Source organism: Molossus molossus, unplaced genomic scaffold (genome assembly GCF_014108415.1).
Source record: "Molossus molossus isolate mMolMol1 unplaced genomic scaffold, mMolMol1.p scaffold_m16_p_3, whole genome shotgun sequence".
NCBI lineage: Eukaryota > Metazoa > Chordata > Mammalia > Chiroptera > Molossidae > Molossus > Molossus molossus.
Genome location: NW_023425366.1, coordinates 45,289,727 through 45,305,805, shown reverse-complemented (window position 1 = coordinate 45,305,805; position 16,079 = coordinate 45,289,727). Strand labels below are relative to the sequence as shown.

Sequence of the window (16,079 nt, the reverse complement as noted above, 5' to 3'; positions counted from 1 at the left end):
CTCACTCCAGGACCACCTGTTCCCTCGCTCCAGTCCCAGCTCCAGCAGCACCAGCGCTGGGCTCGGGCTTCCAGCCATGCCCATCTCTGCCCTGCCCCTCTCCCTGCCACTCTCCTAGGACCACTAGCAAAGTGGTCCTCTCGAGGAAAGGGACCAGAAGCTGTTGGGGTTGGCCCCACCCCCAAAATGGGATAAATAATATCCCACGAATGCAGCCTCAAGTCAGTAGCACCCATCTCACTGCGAACCAGTGTGGCTGCTCCAGATGGCTGTCGGGCTGGTTCGTGTGTGCCAGGAAACGCATCGGCCACCCTGGGGCTGGGTCCTCAGCTATTTTCGGCAAGGGTGGGTGGCATGTAAAGGGACTTCCTCTTTTTGCAGCACAGAGCTGCCCAAAGCTGAGCAGCCAGCATTTCTTGTTCTGAGATCACCCTTCTGAACACCTCTGGCTGCCAACTACCGAGGCTGGCAGAGCCTGACTCGGTTCCTCAGCTCCAGGCGCTGGACAAGCCCCCCAGGCTGGGGTGGCGCTGGTCCCGTGATGGCCGCCCCCGTCCGCGGCCTCCTGCTGGCGGTGCTGTTTTCTGCCACCTGTAAAGTCATCACCTCCTCGGAGCAGATGTGCAAGGAGGTGAGTCCAAACTTGTCTTTACCCAGATTAAACTGCCCGGAAATCCTGAGGTTCAGCCTGCAGTCCCATCTGAGTCGTGGCATCCCGATACCCATGTTTTCCAAGGGCGATGAGGCGTACAGAAGTTTTTCTTATTGTGAAGAAGGAGCCAAGAGCTCAGCCAGGGGACGATCTCGTGGATCCTTAGTAGGAGGAAGTTCGAGTTTTCCTCCTCCGCGAACAATGCCCCCAAAGAATCCTAATTGGGACGTAAAATATCAATAGGGTCCCAGTGAAAAGAGCAGACCCGCAAACCTGCTTCCCACACGGAGGAGCTCTCTGTCCAACATCCCAGCACATGGCCCCTGCTCCAAACAGTCCTTCAGTTCCCTGGCCCTGGGGTGGGGTGGGCAGAGCTCACCTGTGCCAGGTTGCAGGGCGCATGAAGACCGCTCTGAGTCTGGCATTCTGCTCGCGTTGGACAGCCCTCCATCTGTTTCCTAACCCACAGAGCGACATCGGAGAACAGAGCCAAATTGCACCTTCTGTTTTGGACCATAGCAATATTTATCAGCCTGTGGGAAATGCTTGGAGGAGGTGGGCGAGAGGAAGGGCCTCAGTCCCTGGCCATCTTCTGAAATGCTTTAACCTTCCTCCCGCTGTCTCTGACCCCAGCAAGTCGACAGCACCACGCGGCCTGTCGGACCAGGGCTGGGAGCAGGAAGGACCATCAGTCTGGTGCTCGGGGGAGGGGGGGCTGCTTTCCTAAGAAGGGGCAAAGAGCAGAAGAGGCAGGCGAAGCAGGATGCAGACAGAAAGGTGGGAGCCACGGGCAGGAAGGAGAATGACGAGGGAGAACAGGGTAAAGACCTGCAGGGCAAGAGCAAGGACCCAGCCAGGACTGGATCCGGCCTGGGAGTCTGGTCTTAGGATGGATTTGGGATGCATTAGACTAAGAGGAGGCACAACGCCCTGGGGAAATGAAGGCTAGGACGGCGGATGACTGTTGAAGCTGCCATAGCGAAGTACCGCAGCTCTAGGTGACCTAAACAACAGAATCGTATTTCTCACAGTACTGGAAGCTAATGTTCCAAGGTCAAGGTGTTGGCAGGGTTGGTTTCTTCCAAGATCTCTCCTTGACTTGTTGATAGCGGTCTTCTCCCTATGTCTTCACACTGTCTTCCCCCTGTACTTGTCTGTCTCCAAATTTATTCTTCTCATAAAAACACCAGTCATATTGGTAGGGCCCACCCTGGTGATCTCATCTCAATGTAATTACCTACTTAAAGATTCTATATTCAAATAAAGTCACATTCTGAGGGACCTGGTTAGGAATTCATCATGCGAATTTGGTTAGGGGTGGGGGCACAATTCATCTTGTAACGAAGGGAGTGAGTAGGAAGTTTCTATCAGGCCCAGAAGGCTGTCTCCTCCTCATTCGGGTTGGAAGGTCAATTTCATACACACATGTATGTAGGTGGCATGATAAGGGGGCAGGAGTGGGGACTCCACCTCTTCAGTGACCAAGTATGTATGCCATCTACATCTGATGGCATCCTTACCTAGGATAATAGCACCATTATATCCCAGCTCACTGCAAAGCAGATTTTTTAAAAAGATCTTTTAGCCCTGGCCAGTTTGGCTCAGCGGTTAGAGTGTCAGCCCGCGAACTGGACCAGAGAGTCCTGGGTTTGGTTCCTGCTAAGGGCATGTACCTCGGTTGCAGTTTGTCCCCGGCGCCGGTTGGGGTCATGTGGGTGGCAGCCAGGTAATGTGCCTCTCTTACTTCGATGTTTCTCTCTCTCTCTTCCGTCCTCTCTCCCTTTCATTCTACCTGAAGATAAATGCAAAATTTTCCTCGGGTGAGAATAAAAAAAAAGATATTTTATTGATTTCTAGAGAAAGAGGAAAGAAGGAGGAAGGTGGGAGGGAGGGAGGAAGGGAAAGAGAGAGAAACGTCTATGTGAGAGCAGAACATCAATTGGCTGCCCCCCCACCAAGGATTCAGCCTGAAACCCAGCATGCGCCCTGACCAGCAATTGAACCAGCAACATTTCAGTGCCCAGGAATACACCCAACCAACAAAGCCACACCAGCTAGGAAGGGAAGCAGATTTTTTAAACACCTCACTCTTTTTTTTGTTTTTGTTTTTTAATGTTTTTTCTTTATTGATTTTAGAGAGAGGAAGGGAGAGGGAGAGAGAGATAGAAATGATGAGTGAGAACATCAATTGGCCGCCTCCTGCATGCTCTCCACTGAGGATTTGGCCCAAAACATGGGCATGTGCCCTAACTGTGAATTGAACTGGTGACCTCTTGGTGCATGGGTCGATGCTCAACCAGTGAGCCACACCAGCCAGGCTAAGCACCTCACTCTTAAGCCTACCCACTCAACTGTTAAATCCCCATATGCCTGCAAAGCCCCAACAGCTCTTCCGAAGTCCACAAGAGAGTCGCAGGCGATTTGGAAAGCCCACGAAAACTTCCAATACAACGACCTCCACACAGCCCTCTCTCTCAAACAACTCGGATTTTAAATGCTCTGGGACCTATTCAATTGACATTGGATCTACATTTCCCTGGACCTCATGCCTGAGCTCTGGTCTGCAGGATGCTAAGGCTGCGTATTGAGCCCTTACTCTGTGTGAGCGCAGGGCGGGTGGCTGGGAGGGACGGAGACGGGTGGAGGCCACCGGCGCATGGGATGACAGCGGAACGGTGGGACAGGAAGCTTGATTTAAGGTTTGGTCCTTCTTCAAGGGCAAACGTCCCGGTAATCACCCCTCCCCCCTGCTTCCCTTTTTTCTTTTGCTCTTGCCCTCCAGCTGAAGCATAACTAACCACAGAATGTATATATGTTCACATGACCACGATGAGTGCGTCAGGCTCTATTCTAAACACAAGGTTTGGTTTCGTTGTTCTTTGTTTTGAGTTTAGTAAACTCTTTGTTGAAGTAAAACGCAAGTGTAGAAAAGTTCACCAGTCCCAAGTGTGCAGTTAGTGAGCTTTCATTAAGCAAATACATCCATGTGACCGGCACCCAGATCAAGAAACAAGACTTTCTCAGGTCCTCAGGAGCCCCACCTCCTCCCAGGCACTGGCCCCCCAGGACATTCCGTTCTCTAACCTCCATCACCACAGACCGATTTTGCCTCTTTTTGAATTTTATGTACATGAGACCATATATCACGTACACTTTTGTGTCTGGCTTTTCTTGCTCAACATTAAATATATGAGATTTATTGATGATGTTGTGTGAAACAATCATTTGTTCATTTTTATTGCAGAATGGTATTCTGTTGTATTGGTGAGCCACCATTTACTTATCCATTCTCCTGTTAATGGACATTTGCATTGTTTTCAGTTTTTTAGCTATTATGAATGCTGTTGCTTTGGAATTCTTATCTGTGTCTTTAGTATGTAAGCGTACAAATCTTTATTAGGTGTATACCAGGGAGAGGATGCATTTGGTCACAGGTATACATGTTTCACTTAAGCAGATATTGCCAGTTTCCAAATTGTTAATACACATTTATATTCAGCAGTAGTGTATATGAGTTCTATTTGCTCCACAGCCTCACTAACTTTTGCTATTGTTTGTTTTACAAAACCATTCTGATGGGTGGATACTGGTATTTAATTTTTATTTTCCTGATGAATAATTAAATTGAATACATTTTCATGCTTTTGTTGGCCATGTGCATATCCTTGAGTATGTGAAGTGCCTTTTCAAGTCTTTAGCCCAGATTCTTTGGAGTGTCTGTATTTTTTTTTTTTTTTTATTGAGTTGTAAGAGTTCTTTATGTACAGTACTGTGGATACAAGTCCTTAATCACGTTGCAAATAACTTCTCCCACTCTGTGGCTTGCCTTTCCACTTTTGTAGTGATATCTTTTTATTTTTCTTTGTTTACCAGATTATTATAAAATATATTATAAGGGATACAGATGAAGAGGCACATAGAGCTGGATCTAGAGGGTCTCGAGAGCAGGGGCTTCTGTCCTCATGGCAACGAGGTACACCTCCCTCCTGCCACCTGGATGTACTTACCGACCTGGAAGGACTGTGTCCTCTTGGGAATGTTTTTGTTTTATTTGCAGAGGGTAATTGTTACTCTGGGATTTAAGCTCATCGAAGTCTCCTTTTTCAAGAATTCTTTCTTTTTTTAAAATTGAATTCATTGGGGTGACATTGGTTAATAACATTATATAGGTTTTAGGTTACTAGTGATAGCGTCTGTTGAGCAGAGGTCCTTCACTTGAACGGAGCTGGATTTATCATTGCTGCTTTATTTGCAATGCACGTCTGTCCTGTTGAAGAAATTTTTACCTCCTCAAGGCCATGAAGGTGTTATCCTATGTTTTCTTCTAGAAGTTTTATTGTTTTGTATTTATTTCTATTTCCAGGTTCCACATTTAGATCTATAGTCCATCTGAAAGTGCTTTTTGCATATGAAGTGAGGTAGGAGTCAAGGTGAATTTTTAAATAAAATTTTTGTTTGAAAATATTTCAAATTTAGACAGGTTCTAGAAATAATACAACGAACACCCATCCACACTCCATGTAGAATTGTCCATTGCTAAATGCTCCATGTTCTCTGTGTGTGTGCCACGAGTAACAAAATGAGACCCACGACCAAGTCTTTGGAGGCTGACAAATACATGAAGCGTAAGCTGGAATCCAGTGGTCTGTGATTTGGATTCTGGTAACATGTTAGATGTGCTCTTGAATGATTACTTGGGCGTGTAGGCATGCCTACTCATTTCAGACGGGCTCATCTCAGCGGTTCTGTACACTCAGAACCATGGCAGGAGAGAGTCCTTCAATCCTAGGTATGGCTGGGGTGGGAGTGGGGACTTAGTAGAGCTACTTTTTAGAGAACTCCAAGTTCATGGATACAAGGGCTTCCTAATAGCTCTAGAGACTGGACAATGACATGATGCTGTGATGATCCAGTGAAATACTAACTCCTCTTGGGAGTGCTTGACATACATCATCTAATTAATCCTCAGAGTCGGCCAACAAAGAGGGTTATTGTCCTCCATTACAGTTGGAGGAAAAGGAGACCCAGAGAACACAGCTTGGTGGTTGAGCGCTGGGATTTGAACCGGAGCGGTCTGACTGCAGACAAACAGAAAATGGACTGCACATAATTGGAATGCCCTTTGCCCAGAGGAATCAGATTGACAACAAAGTTTTAGGACTGTGCCCTCTTGGGAATGTTTTGTTTTGTTTGCAGCAGAGTGTAATTGTTACTCTGGGATTTGGCTCAGTCACACTGCCATCTCCGGATAGAGGAGTGATTAACGGGGGGGGGGGGGGGACTGGGATTCAGCCTCCCAGATTTCTCCTGCATGGGGCAGCTGGCTGGTGCACGTGCCACGTGCAGACGACATCTGAAAAGGTGGGGTTTGGTACGAGAGTGAAACTCAGAGGATTCTAAATGAGAAAATGATTTCCACACTTGTGAGAAGAGAAAATACAGTGGGACAGGCAGGGTGTTAGCAGAAAGAAGCAAAATAAGATCCTGATTGAGAAAATGCAAATGAATACCTGCAGGGAAAAGGATGGCAAATGCAGACCCAACATTTGGGAGTCCTCGCAGTGTAAAAGCAGCTCTGACGTGAAGCCAGAGACACAGGGGTTGGTGCAGGTCCCAGTGCACGGAGGTCCTGAGCAAATGCTCCGAGACTTGGGATGGGGTGGGCAGGGGCAGCTGTCCTGAATGCCACGTAGCCGTGCAAAGTCCTGCGAACTGCATGAGTTCACATCCGGAAGGGGTGCTGTCTGGAACCCACCAAAGCAGAAGACTGAGACAGTGACTTTGGAAATGGACTCCGTATGGAAGTCTAGAGAATAAAGTCTGAGTTTATAGGAAGTGGTCATTTGGAGCTCAGAGAAACCACAGAAGCTGCAAAAGTGGTGGTGGGCGTCTGCCTGGGAAAGAACTGAACAGGTGACCCTGGCAGGCAGCCCACCCCGAGCAAAATGGCAGTGTCCACACCATACTCCTTCCCTGCATCCTGTCCTTGTCTTCTCTGCGGCACGATCATTCTGTCCCCAAATCCTGTGCTGTGCTATCAGAACTTGCCCTCAAAAAGTTTTTATATGAATCCTGACAGCGAGAAAGATATAACCTCCCTGATGTAGTATTTCTGCCAAAAATGTATAACCTGAATTAAATCATGAAGACAGGTTTAAAAAAATAAATGAGGTACATCCCATAAACTATGAGCCTGTATTTGTTAAAATAAGTAAATAAATAAATAAAATAAATCAGTGCCACGAGAGATAATGAAAGGCTGAGGGACTAACGAGACAAGAAAAATAAATACAGTGCATGAGCCTGGATTGGAAAAACAAAAATTACTATAATAGACAATAGTGGAGCTATTGGCAAAATTTGAATATAAACTGTATATTGGATAATAATAACGTATCAATGTTAAATAATCTGAATTTTTGGTAATGGCACTGTGGTTGTATAAGAATATCCTTTTCCTTAAGAGATTTAGGGGTAAAGGGTCATGGCACCTGCAATTTAGTCTTAAAAACAAAAAGAATGAGCCCTGACCAGGTGGCTCAGTTATTTGGAGCATCATCTCATACACCAAAAGATTGCAGGTTCGATTCTTGGTCAGGGCACACACCTAGGTTGCAAGTTTGATCCCAATCAGGGCACACACGGGAGGCAACTGATTGGTGTTTCTCTCTCACGTTAATGTCTGTCTCTGTCTCTGTCTCTCTCTCCCTCTCTTTCTCAAAAATCAATAAAAACATATCTTAGGTTGAGGATTAAAAACAGCCCTGGCCGGTTTGGCTCAGTGGTTAGTGTGTCGGCCTGCGGTCCAGAGAGACCCGGGTTCGGTTCCCGCTAAGGGCATGTACCTCGGTTGCAGTTTGTCCCCAGCCCTGGTCGGTCGTGTGGGTGGCAGCCACTCGATGTGTTCCTTTCACGTCGATGTTTCTCTCTCTCTCTCTCTCTCTCTCTCTGTTCCTCTCTCTCCCTCCCACTCTACCTGAGCAAAAAAATGGAAAAATGTCCTCGGGTGAGGATAAAAAAAAAAAATAGATGAAAACAAAACAAAAAGAATGAGTGTGTGTGTGTGTGTGTGTGCACGCGCCTGTGTGTGTATACTCCATGCCTTAAAAAATACAATGAACCGAAAACAATTTAATGCTACTTAAATGATTCAGAGCTTAAGAAGTTGGGGTATCACCATCCGTATTTCTGAAACGGTCCCTTGGATTGTCCAGGAGTGTGAACACGAAAGCCAGAGAGGGGGCCAACGCGTTTTCAGAAATATGTTTGCTTTTTAAATTCGCTCACAAGCTACGATTCTTATCATTTGCATCTTCCTCCCAGGACTCAGAGGCAGTTTCCCTAACTAGGGCGGAAGGTTACGACACGGCTCTCAGTGCTGCCAGTACTCCTCGGGGGGTGAAATCCGCTGGCCCGGGACTCTCACTGGCCACTTCACTCACCTGCCTTTCCTTCTGCTGGGAGCTCCCTCAGGCCACCGGCTCAGCAGAGCCCCGGCTCAGTCCTCAGCTTTCCAATCAGCAATGCAATCAAGTGCCTAATAAAGCGCCAAAGAGGAGCAGTTCAGGTGCACGGGCACGTGTATGTCCAGGAGGCAGGAACTGCCGGCGTGGAGCCTTTGTCACGGGGCCAGAACAGAGCAGGATGAAATGAGGCAAGGCCCCTCCCCCCACATGCATGTGACATCAGTTATGCCAATGGGGACCAGAAGAGAAAGATGTCCCCGCAAAGGGAATCCGAACCTTAACAGCTCCTGGGGAGGCAGCTGCACACACACCCTCTCTGGCCGTCCATGTCCACGGGCCTCAGGCAGGGGTCCACACCTTGTGTTTTCCCCACCAGTCAGCTAAATCTAAGTGTTAAGTGCACAGGGTGCATTTCAAGGACATTCGGTGGCTTTGTGGTAGTGCCTGGAGGACTCTGGGTCTTTAAAACAAAAAATGAGTTACAAAGAAATACAAATGCGGCACGTTCATCAGTGACGTCCGTAATATCGTCCCAATAGAGAAGCAGCGGCGGCTCCTGAAGAGGACATGCTCGCTGTAGCTACAGAATTGCCCACTTAGCAGAGGCTGGAGCGAGCAAAGCACAAAGCAATGAAAACGGCGCCATCTCGGAAACATCACGCTTCAGAGCAGACAGAATGCGTGTGCTCCTCTGTTTCCAGCTAAGCCGGGCTGTTTGCCACTCAGTCCAGAGAGAGCTGCTGACCAGCCTGATGGGGCAGGTCTAGGGAGACTGCTGCATGCTCGGGCGGGGGCGGGGGGGTTAGATGAAATCACAGGAAGCCTGCGACGATCTGACAGGTGGCCCCCAAGTGCACTTTCCTTGGATATTATTTCAAAATAGATCCCATCAGACCTTCATACCTGCCCACTTTGCTTTATCCTAAGGCATCATCCAGATAAGTTATGACCCCGTCATTCTATAGACGTCTGACCAACCCCTTCCCATTTTTACCCAGTTAGTCCAAGATTTACAACTTGTGTTAGGGAATCTAACAAGCAGTTACTGGCAGAATTCTGAGTAGTTGATTGTCCTGGGACACAGGATCACACGTCCTCTGCACTTATGTTCAGGGCTGTGCCCCCAGAACAGCAGCCCGTGGTTCTAGAGATCCAAAACGAATTCACACTCCAAGGTCGGTGCCTCACGGCTGGCTCATTCATGGGTTGTATTAAGAAAATTTCTAAGCACATGTGCAAATGTGGTTAGTTACATGGAATCTCTTTGTATGTGTCACTCAACATTCAACAACCCGACCACTGTCAACCTTTTGTCTACTAATCTCCTGTCTACTCCTTGCCTCCTTCCTTTTTTGCCAGAGTATGTTAAAGCAAATCTCAAACATCGTGTCCTTTTATCCCTAAATACTTCAAAATGCACCTCAAAGAAACAAGAACATTTCTCTCATTATTAACAAAATTTATAATTATATAATACTCTCTAATATCCTGTAAGTCTATAAAAGTCTTCCCTAAATGTATTATTTGAACCAGAATCTAAACAAGGGCTACTCTGTTATTTGTTGGTTATGTTTCTGAAGTAGCTTTTGTGTGTCTTTTTACAAGAACAGTCTCCCATCTCCTCCCCCGTCCTCTCTCCACTTCCTCCCACGGCGTTCGCAGGGTCACGAAACAAAGTCAGCTGCTCTGTAGAATGTCCCACCTTCCGCATTTGGCTGATTGCTACCTTGTGGTGCTGTTGTACTTAAATCCTCCATATCCCTTATAAACTGGAAGTTAAGCCTAAAGTCATGATTGCATTCAAGCTTTAATTAGGTGGGGTGGGGGTGGGGTAACTCCTAGGTGGTACTGTGTATTTAAAATTGTATCACATCAGAAAGTATGAATGTCTGATTGTCTAATTTTGTTGATGCTAATCTATAGTTGATTTATTTTCAAGATGAAATAAAACGTTTTCAGACATCCAAATTCAAACCTATAAAATAAGGTATATTCAAAGACACATTGTTTCCTTTCTTGTTTCTTTATCTGGTCCTTGTCTCCCCTTCAGGACAATCAGTTTTGAGTTTCCCCCCATGGCTTCTTTTTGCAAATATAAAAAAGCACACACATATCTTTGTTACAGAAAATGCAGTATACAATATGCTGCATACTACATCCTGTGTACTATATATGTACGCTCATCAACTTGCTTTTTTCACCACACATTATACCTGGATATCACCTCATATCAGCGTGTGGAGATCTTTCTCATTTTGTTTTTAGCTGCTGAAGTTCCATTTTGTGAATGTGCCATATTTTGTTCAACTAATCTTATAGTGATGGATAAGCTGGTTATTGTCAATCTTCTAATACAAAAAATAATGTTAAAATGAATAATGTTATGCATAAGTCATTTTGTGATTTTGCAAGTATATATTTGGTTAAAACTCCTAGAAGTGGGATGGTTGCTCAAAAAATAGCATATATGTAAATTTGCTAGTCAATTAAATTATGAATCTGATATTAATTTATATCGTTTTTCTCATCAGAAAGAAGCCAACAGAACATATAACTGTGAAAATTTAGGTCTCAGAGAAATTCCTGACACTCTACCGAACACAACAGAATTTTTGGAATTTGGTTTCAATTTCTTGCCTACAATTCAAAACACAACTTTCAGCAGACTCATAGAGCTTATCTTTTTGGATTTAACCAGGTATGTATCTGAGTTCCTTGTGTGCAGCTGATATTTTACTTAAGGAATAACACAACTTGCATTCCAATTGTGTCCGGGACCTTCTGGGGGGCACAGGGACAATCTGCTTATCCTATATGTTCACCCTCTCCCCTAAATTAGTTTTATGTAGGTGAAATATAATTTAAAAAATAACAATCAATAGAGAAGAAAAGGAATTAATTGTTCAACTAGATTGGGTCAGTCATGCTGTTAAGAAGGTCCAAGGAATATTGGTAGCAAAACTGTACTAAGTCAGGTGCCATACTGTAGTATGTTACTGGGTGATAACATTTAAAACACATTACAAGAGAAACACAAAATCAGGAAAAGAGTTCTATTATTTGGTTTTAGAGGCAGAATCCGGATTCCCAATGCCGAACCAGTGTTTATGAACCAGTGTTTATGAGTTTATGAACCAGTGTTTATGAACCAGTGCACAGAAGTATCACAAGGAGATAAAGGAAGCAAACAAAAGGGCAATACAGTGTGTGTGTGTGTGTGTGTGTGTGAGGGGGGGGAGGGAGGGAGGGAGGGAGGGGCTCTGCATGTGGATGGTGTCTGTACCTTTTGCACAAAGGTTTCTTTGGTTGTTCAACTTAAGCTTCTGCCGAGTGGGAGGGTATTTCCAGCCGGACACCCTTTCGTGTGTAAACCACCACATGAGGGAAGCACAGTGAATATGGTGGTTCTGCTCAGGTTCGATGAGGAAATGGAGGCTCAAGGAGACACTGTGAGATTGCTCAAGGTTGCAGAGTAAGGACACAGGGACTCTGCCCTCCTGACCCCCAGTCCAGATCCCCCCCCCCGCCCCCCAGCCACTTCCAGTGCACATGCTCAGAAACACTTGAGAGAAAAACCTTGCCCTGAAAGAGACACAGCTCATTCTGGCACCTACCTATTATGCCCCAAGGAAATTCACTTTCCCTCTCACTTACCGCATCTTACTTTTAGATGAAGTGAGTTTGACTGCATTTTTTTTTTTTTTTTTTTATTCTACTCAAGGACATTTTTCCGTTTTTTTGTTCAGGTAGAGTAGGAGGGAGAGAGAGAGAGAGAGAGAGAGAGAGAGAGAGAAGAGAGAGAGAGAGAAACATCGATGTGAAAGGGACACATCGAGTGGCTGCCACCCACACGACCGACCAGGGCTGGGGACAAACTGCAACCGAGGTACATGCCCTTAGCGGGAACAGAACCCGGGACTCTCTGGAACACAGGCCGACGCTCTAACCGCTGAGCCAAACTGGCCAGGGCTTGACTGCATTTTTAAAAAGTGCATGGGCCAGGACAGGTTTTCCAGCTGGAGAATTCTGTTTGTCTTTCTTATGTTTTATTTTGAATAATAGTGTACACTGTTTTCACTATACACAAATGATGACTTTGTTAATATAGGTCACTGTGACCGGGGTTTTTCTTATTTCCAATTAATCATTGTTAAATACTATTATCATTTTAAGGTGCCAGATTAACTGGATACATGAAGACACTTTTCAAAGCCACCATCAACTGAACACAATTGTGTTGACTGGAAATCCCCTGATATTCATGGCAGAAACCTCACTAAATGGGCCCAGGTCACTGCAGCACCTTTTTTTAATCCAAATAGGAATATCCAGTCTCGAGTTCATCCCAGTGCACAACCTGAACCACTTGGAAAGTCTGTACCTTGGAAGTAACCACATTTCCTCCATCAAGTTCCCAGAACACTTCCCGACACAGAATCTGAAGGTTCTGGATTTTCAGAACAACGCCATACACTACCTCTCTGGGAAGGACATGAGCACTCTGGAGGCCACCAACCTGCGCCTCAACTTTGACGGCAATGACATTAGAGGCATCGAACCTGGGGCTTTCCAGTCAAAAGTCTTCCAGAGTTTGAGATTTGGAGGGGCTCCTGACTTGTCGGTGATATTGAAAGGTCTACAGAACTCTACCACCCAGTCTCTCTGGCTGGGGACATACGAGGACACTGAGAGCCAAGACCTTACTCCAGCCATGCTCGAGGGACTTTGTGAAGTGTCTGTCGAGAGCATCAACTTGCAGAAGCACCATTTCTCTGACCTGTCCCCGCCCACACTTCGCTGCTTCACGGGCCTCCAGGAGTTGGATCTGACGGCAGCTCACCTGTCAGGGTTACCCCCTGGGATTCAGGGAATGACCTCTCTCAAGAAATTAGTTCTCAATGTAAATCACTTTGACCAACTGTGTCAAATCAGTGCGGCCAGCTTCCCGTCCCTTACAGACCTCTCCATCAAAGGCAACCTGAGGGAACTGGACCTCGGTGCTGGGTGTTTGGAAAAACTAGAAAATCTTCAGAGACTTGACTTAAGCCACAGTGTTGTGAAGGCCCCTGAGTGCTGCAATCTGCCGCTCAAAGGCCTGCACCACCTGCAGCACCTAAACCTGAGCTACGCCCAGGCCATCGGTCTCCAGGACCAGGCCTTCGAAGAGTGTCCTAGGCTGCAAGTGCTGGACTTGGCATTTACTCACTTGAGCGTTAGCGCTGACCAAAGTCCTTTCCAAAACCTCCGTCTCCTGCAGGCTCTGAATCTCTCTCACTGCCTCCTCGATACCAGCAATCAGCACCTTCTAGAAGGCCTGGCGGATCTCCGGCAATTGAATTTACAGGGAAATCGCTTTCAAGACGGGAGCATCTCAAAGACCAACCTACTTCAGACAGTAGGCAGCTTGGAGGTTCTGATGTTATCCTCCTGTGAGCTCCTCTCAATAGACCAGCAAGCATTCCGCAGCCTTGGGAAAATGAGCCACGTAGACTTAAGCCACAACAACCTGACGGACAATAGCATCAGTGCTCTTAGCCATCACAAGGGGATCTACCTCAACCTGGCCAACAACAGCATCTGCATCGTCCCACCCCATCTCCTCCCCATCCTGTCCCAGCAGAGCACCATTAATCTAAGCCACAACCCTCTGGACTGCACTTGCTCAAATGTTGCTTTCATAACGTGGTGCAAGGAAAACCTGCACAAGCTCGAGGACACGGAGGAGACCGTGTGTGCAAACCCCCCGTCTCTCAGGGGCGCTAAGCTCTCGGAGGTCGAACTGTCCTGCGGGATTACAGCCGTGGGCATCTTTTCTCTCGTGGTGTTTTTATTCTTGTTCACCATTCTGCTCGTCTTTTCAGTTAAGTACCTTCTAAGGTGGAAATACCAGCACATTTAGTGATGAAGATTTCCAGAGATGGCAAGTAAATGTGTTTTGCAAAATTGCCATAAGTAGAGGCACTATATTGTCTGTTCGTGACCAGACATTACACCTTGGTTGCTGGCACCGGGCAGAGATTTACTGTGCTTTTCTGAGCCGCAGAACTAATGGACCTTCCTGGAAAGTAAACGAGGGACAGATGCAGCTGTGAGAGACCAGAGCCATCTCCTCACGTGGAAGGTGGTGGAAGCTGATGGAGGGCCCGTGGCAGGGCAAAGCCAGGACTGTCACCCACAAGGAGGCCACTGCCCTTACTCTCATGACATCCTTCGAAGCACCTCCCACCCTGACCCTCACTGCCACCACCTGGGTGTGCTGAGGACCCCAGCTCCCAACTCTCTTTCCCACAGTCAGGCACTGTGCTTGCGTCTGAGTTCTCAGTCATGAGCATTTGGGGGAACTTGCTGTGGATAAAGTCTTAACGCTCATTTTAAATGAAAAAGGGAAAATGATGAATTTATAAGAGGCTGAAAAGTGAATCTTGCCATCAAATCGACTCCATTCATCTCCCTCATCCTCAGGTGTCTGTGGTCTCTACAATGTAGGGTGCAAATCACCACAAAAAATAAAGAATAAAAAGACTCCCCTGCCCCATCTCCCCTCCCCAAGCTCTAGGATTTCTGCTCACACGCGAGCCTGAGGACCAGGGAGGCTCGTCCTGCCGATCTGGAGTGCTCACTGTCGGCTCAGAGCCTGGCTTTCAGGTGGGCCACTGTCCAAATGCGCTTCTCATGGGGATGCCTGGTCCTGCGAATCCTCTTTTCCACGGGACCATGAGATCAGTGGTGGCTGGGCTCCCAGCCCAGCTCCAATGCCTATTCACCGGGACAGCGATTGAGACAGCACTTTTACAATGACGGCTGGTGGGACAGCATCTCTGCGCGCTAGCCATCTGTCGAGAACACAGTCAGCTGGCTCGGCGAGCGGTTTCTGTGGAGCCGGGGTAGCACCAGCGACAGAGATAAGGCAGGACCATCGAATGCAGAGAGAGAAAGAGGACAGGGAGCTGGCAGGTGATGACTTAGGCCTTCCCGGCGCCCAAAGGGTCGCGCTCCTGCAGGACTCCTCTTCTGAAGTCTACATCGTAGACGCGGGTGCTGCATGTACAAGGCCTCGGTTGAGTTCCAGAACCTGTTCTAGGCTAGCGATGGTAACTTACAGTTATAAATTCCTGATTAAATATCAAAGGAAAATTTGATAAATATTCAGTTAGAATTTATTGGCCCTTAGGTTGAGGGCATAATAGTGGGACATGATAACAGAGTGGAAACTTGGGGACCAACTCCTTTTTACTTCTCTATGCCCAGAAAAGACAGGAAAGACAAGGAAATAGTGAAAAGACATCATAAACCTTCCCTGGAAATGCTGTTACTCTTAGGGGATATTTTCTACTAAACAGGAGGCCAAGTTTTCCCACAAGTTCTTGGTTAGAGACACAAGGTCAGGGCTAGTGTCAGGTGAGTGAGGCTTTTGCCTTAGGTGCAGAATTTAAGGGAACCATGCTTTGTACAATAGTCAAGATCTGTAAAAAGCCCAAATGCCCATCACTAGATGAGTGTACAAAGAAGCTGTGGTACATTCACACAATGGAACATTCTGTGGCCGTAAAAGAGAAGGAAATCTTACCTTTTTCGGCAGCATGGATGGAACTGGGGATTATGCTGAGTGAAATAAGCCAGTCAGAGGAAGACAATTACCATGTTCCCATTTATATGTGGAATCTAATGAATAAAAGAAACTGACAAACAAAACAGAAACAGAGGCATGGAGACAGGGAGCAGACTGACAGCCTCAGAGGAGGAGGGGAGGACTAGATGAAAAACAGGAAGGGGTGGGGGCTGGGTACCCACAGGCCAAAGGGCAAAAATGGGGAAATCTGTAATAGTGTCAACAATACAAATACAAAAATTTAAGGGAGAACCAAGAAACTCAGTAATCAAGACAAAAATTTAATGCAATATTTTGAAAACTTTACGTTATTGCAAAAAAATTGATGATAAGACATTACAATTTTAAACAA

The 16,079-nt window shown here is 46.5% G+C and overlaps 1 protein-coding gene across 1 annotated transcript; it reads left to right on the top strand.

Moving 5' to 3' along the window:
* Positions 1-391: 391 nt before the first annotated feature.
* Positions 392-15,624, top strand: CD180 (CD180 molecule). Its single transcript, XM_036280918.1, has 3 exons — positions 392-631; positions 10,650-10,816; positions 12,292-15,624. Exons 1-3 carry the CDS (start codon positions 542-544, stop codon positions 14,015-14,017), a joined length of 1,983 nt encoding a protein of 660 aa, XP_036136811.1. The 5' UTR covers positions 392-541; the 3' UTR covers positions 14,018-15,624.
* The last annotated feature ends 455 nt before the right edge of the window (positions 15,625-16,079 follow it).

What these genes read in the sequence shown, in the direction of transcription:
- CD180 (XM_036280918.1), top strand. Translation starts at nt 542, where the DNA reads ATGGCCGCCCCCGTCCGCGGCCTCCTGCTGGCGGTGCTGTTTTCTGCC. An exon ending in CGGAGCAGATGTGCAAGGAG is followed by an intron (nt 632 to 10,649) that starts GTGAGTCCAAAC and finishes TTTTCTCATCAG; the next exon opens with AAAGAAGCCAACAGAACATA. An exon ending in ATCTTTTTGGATTTAACCAG is followed by an intron (nt 10,817 to 12,291) that starts GTATGTATCTGA and finishes TATCATTTTAAG; the next exon opens with GTGCCAGATTAACTGGATAC.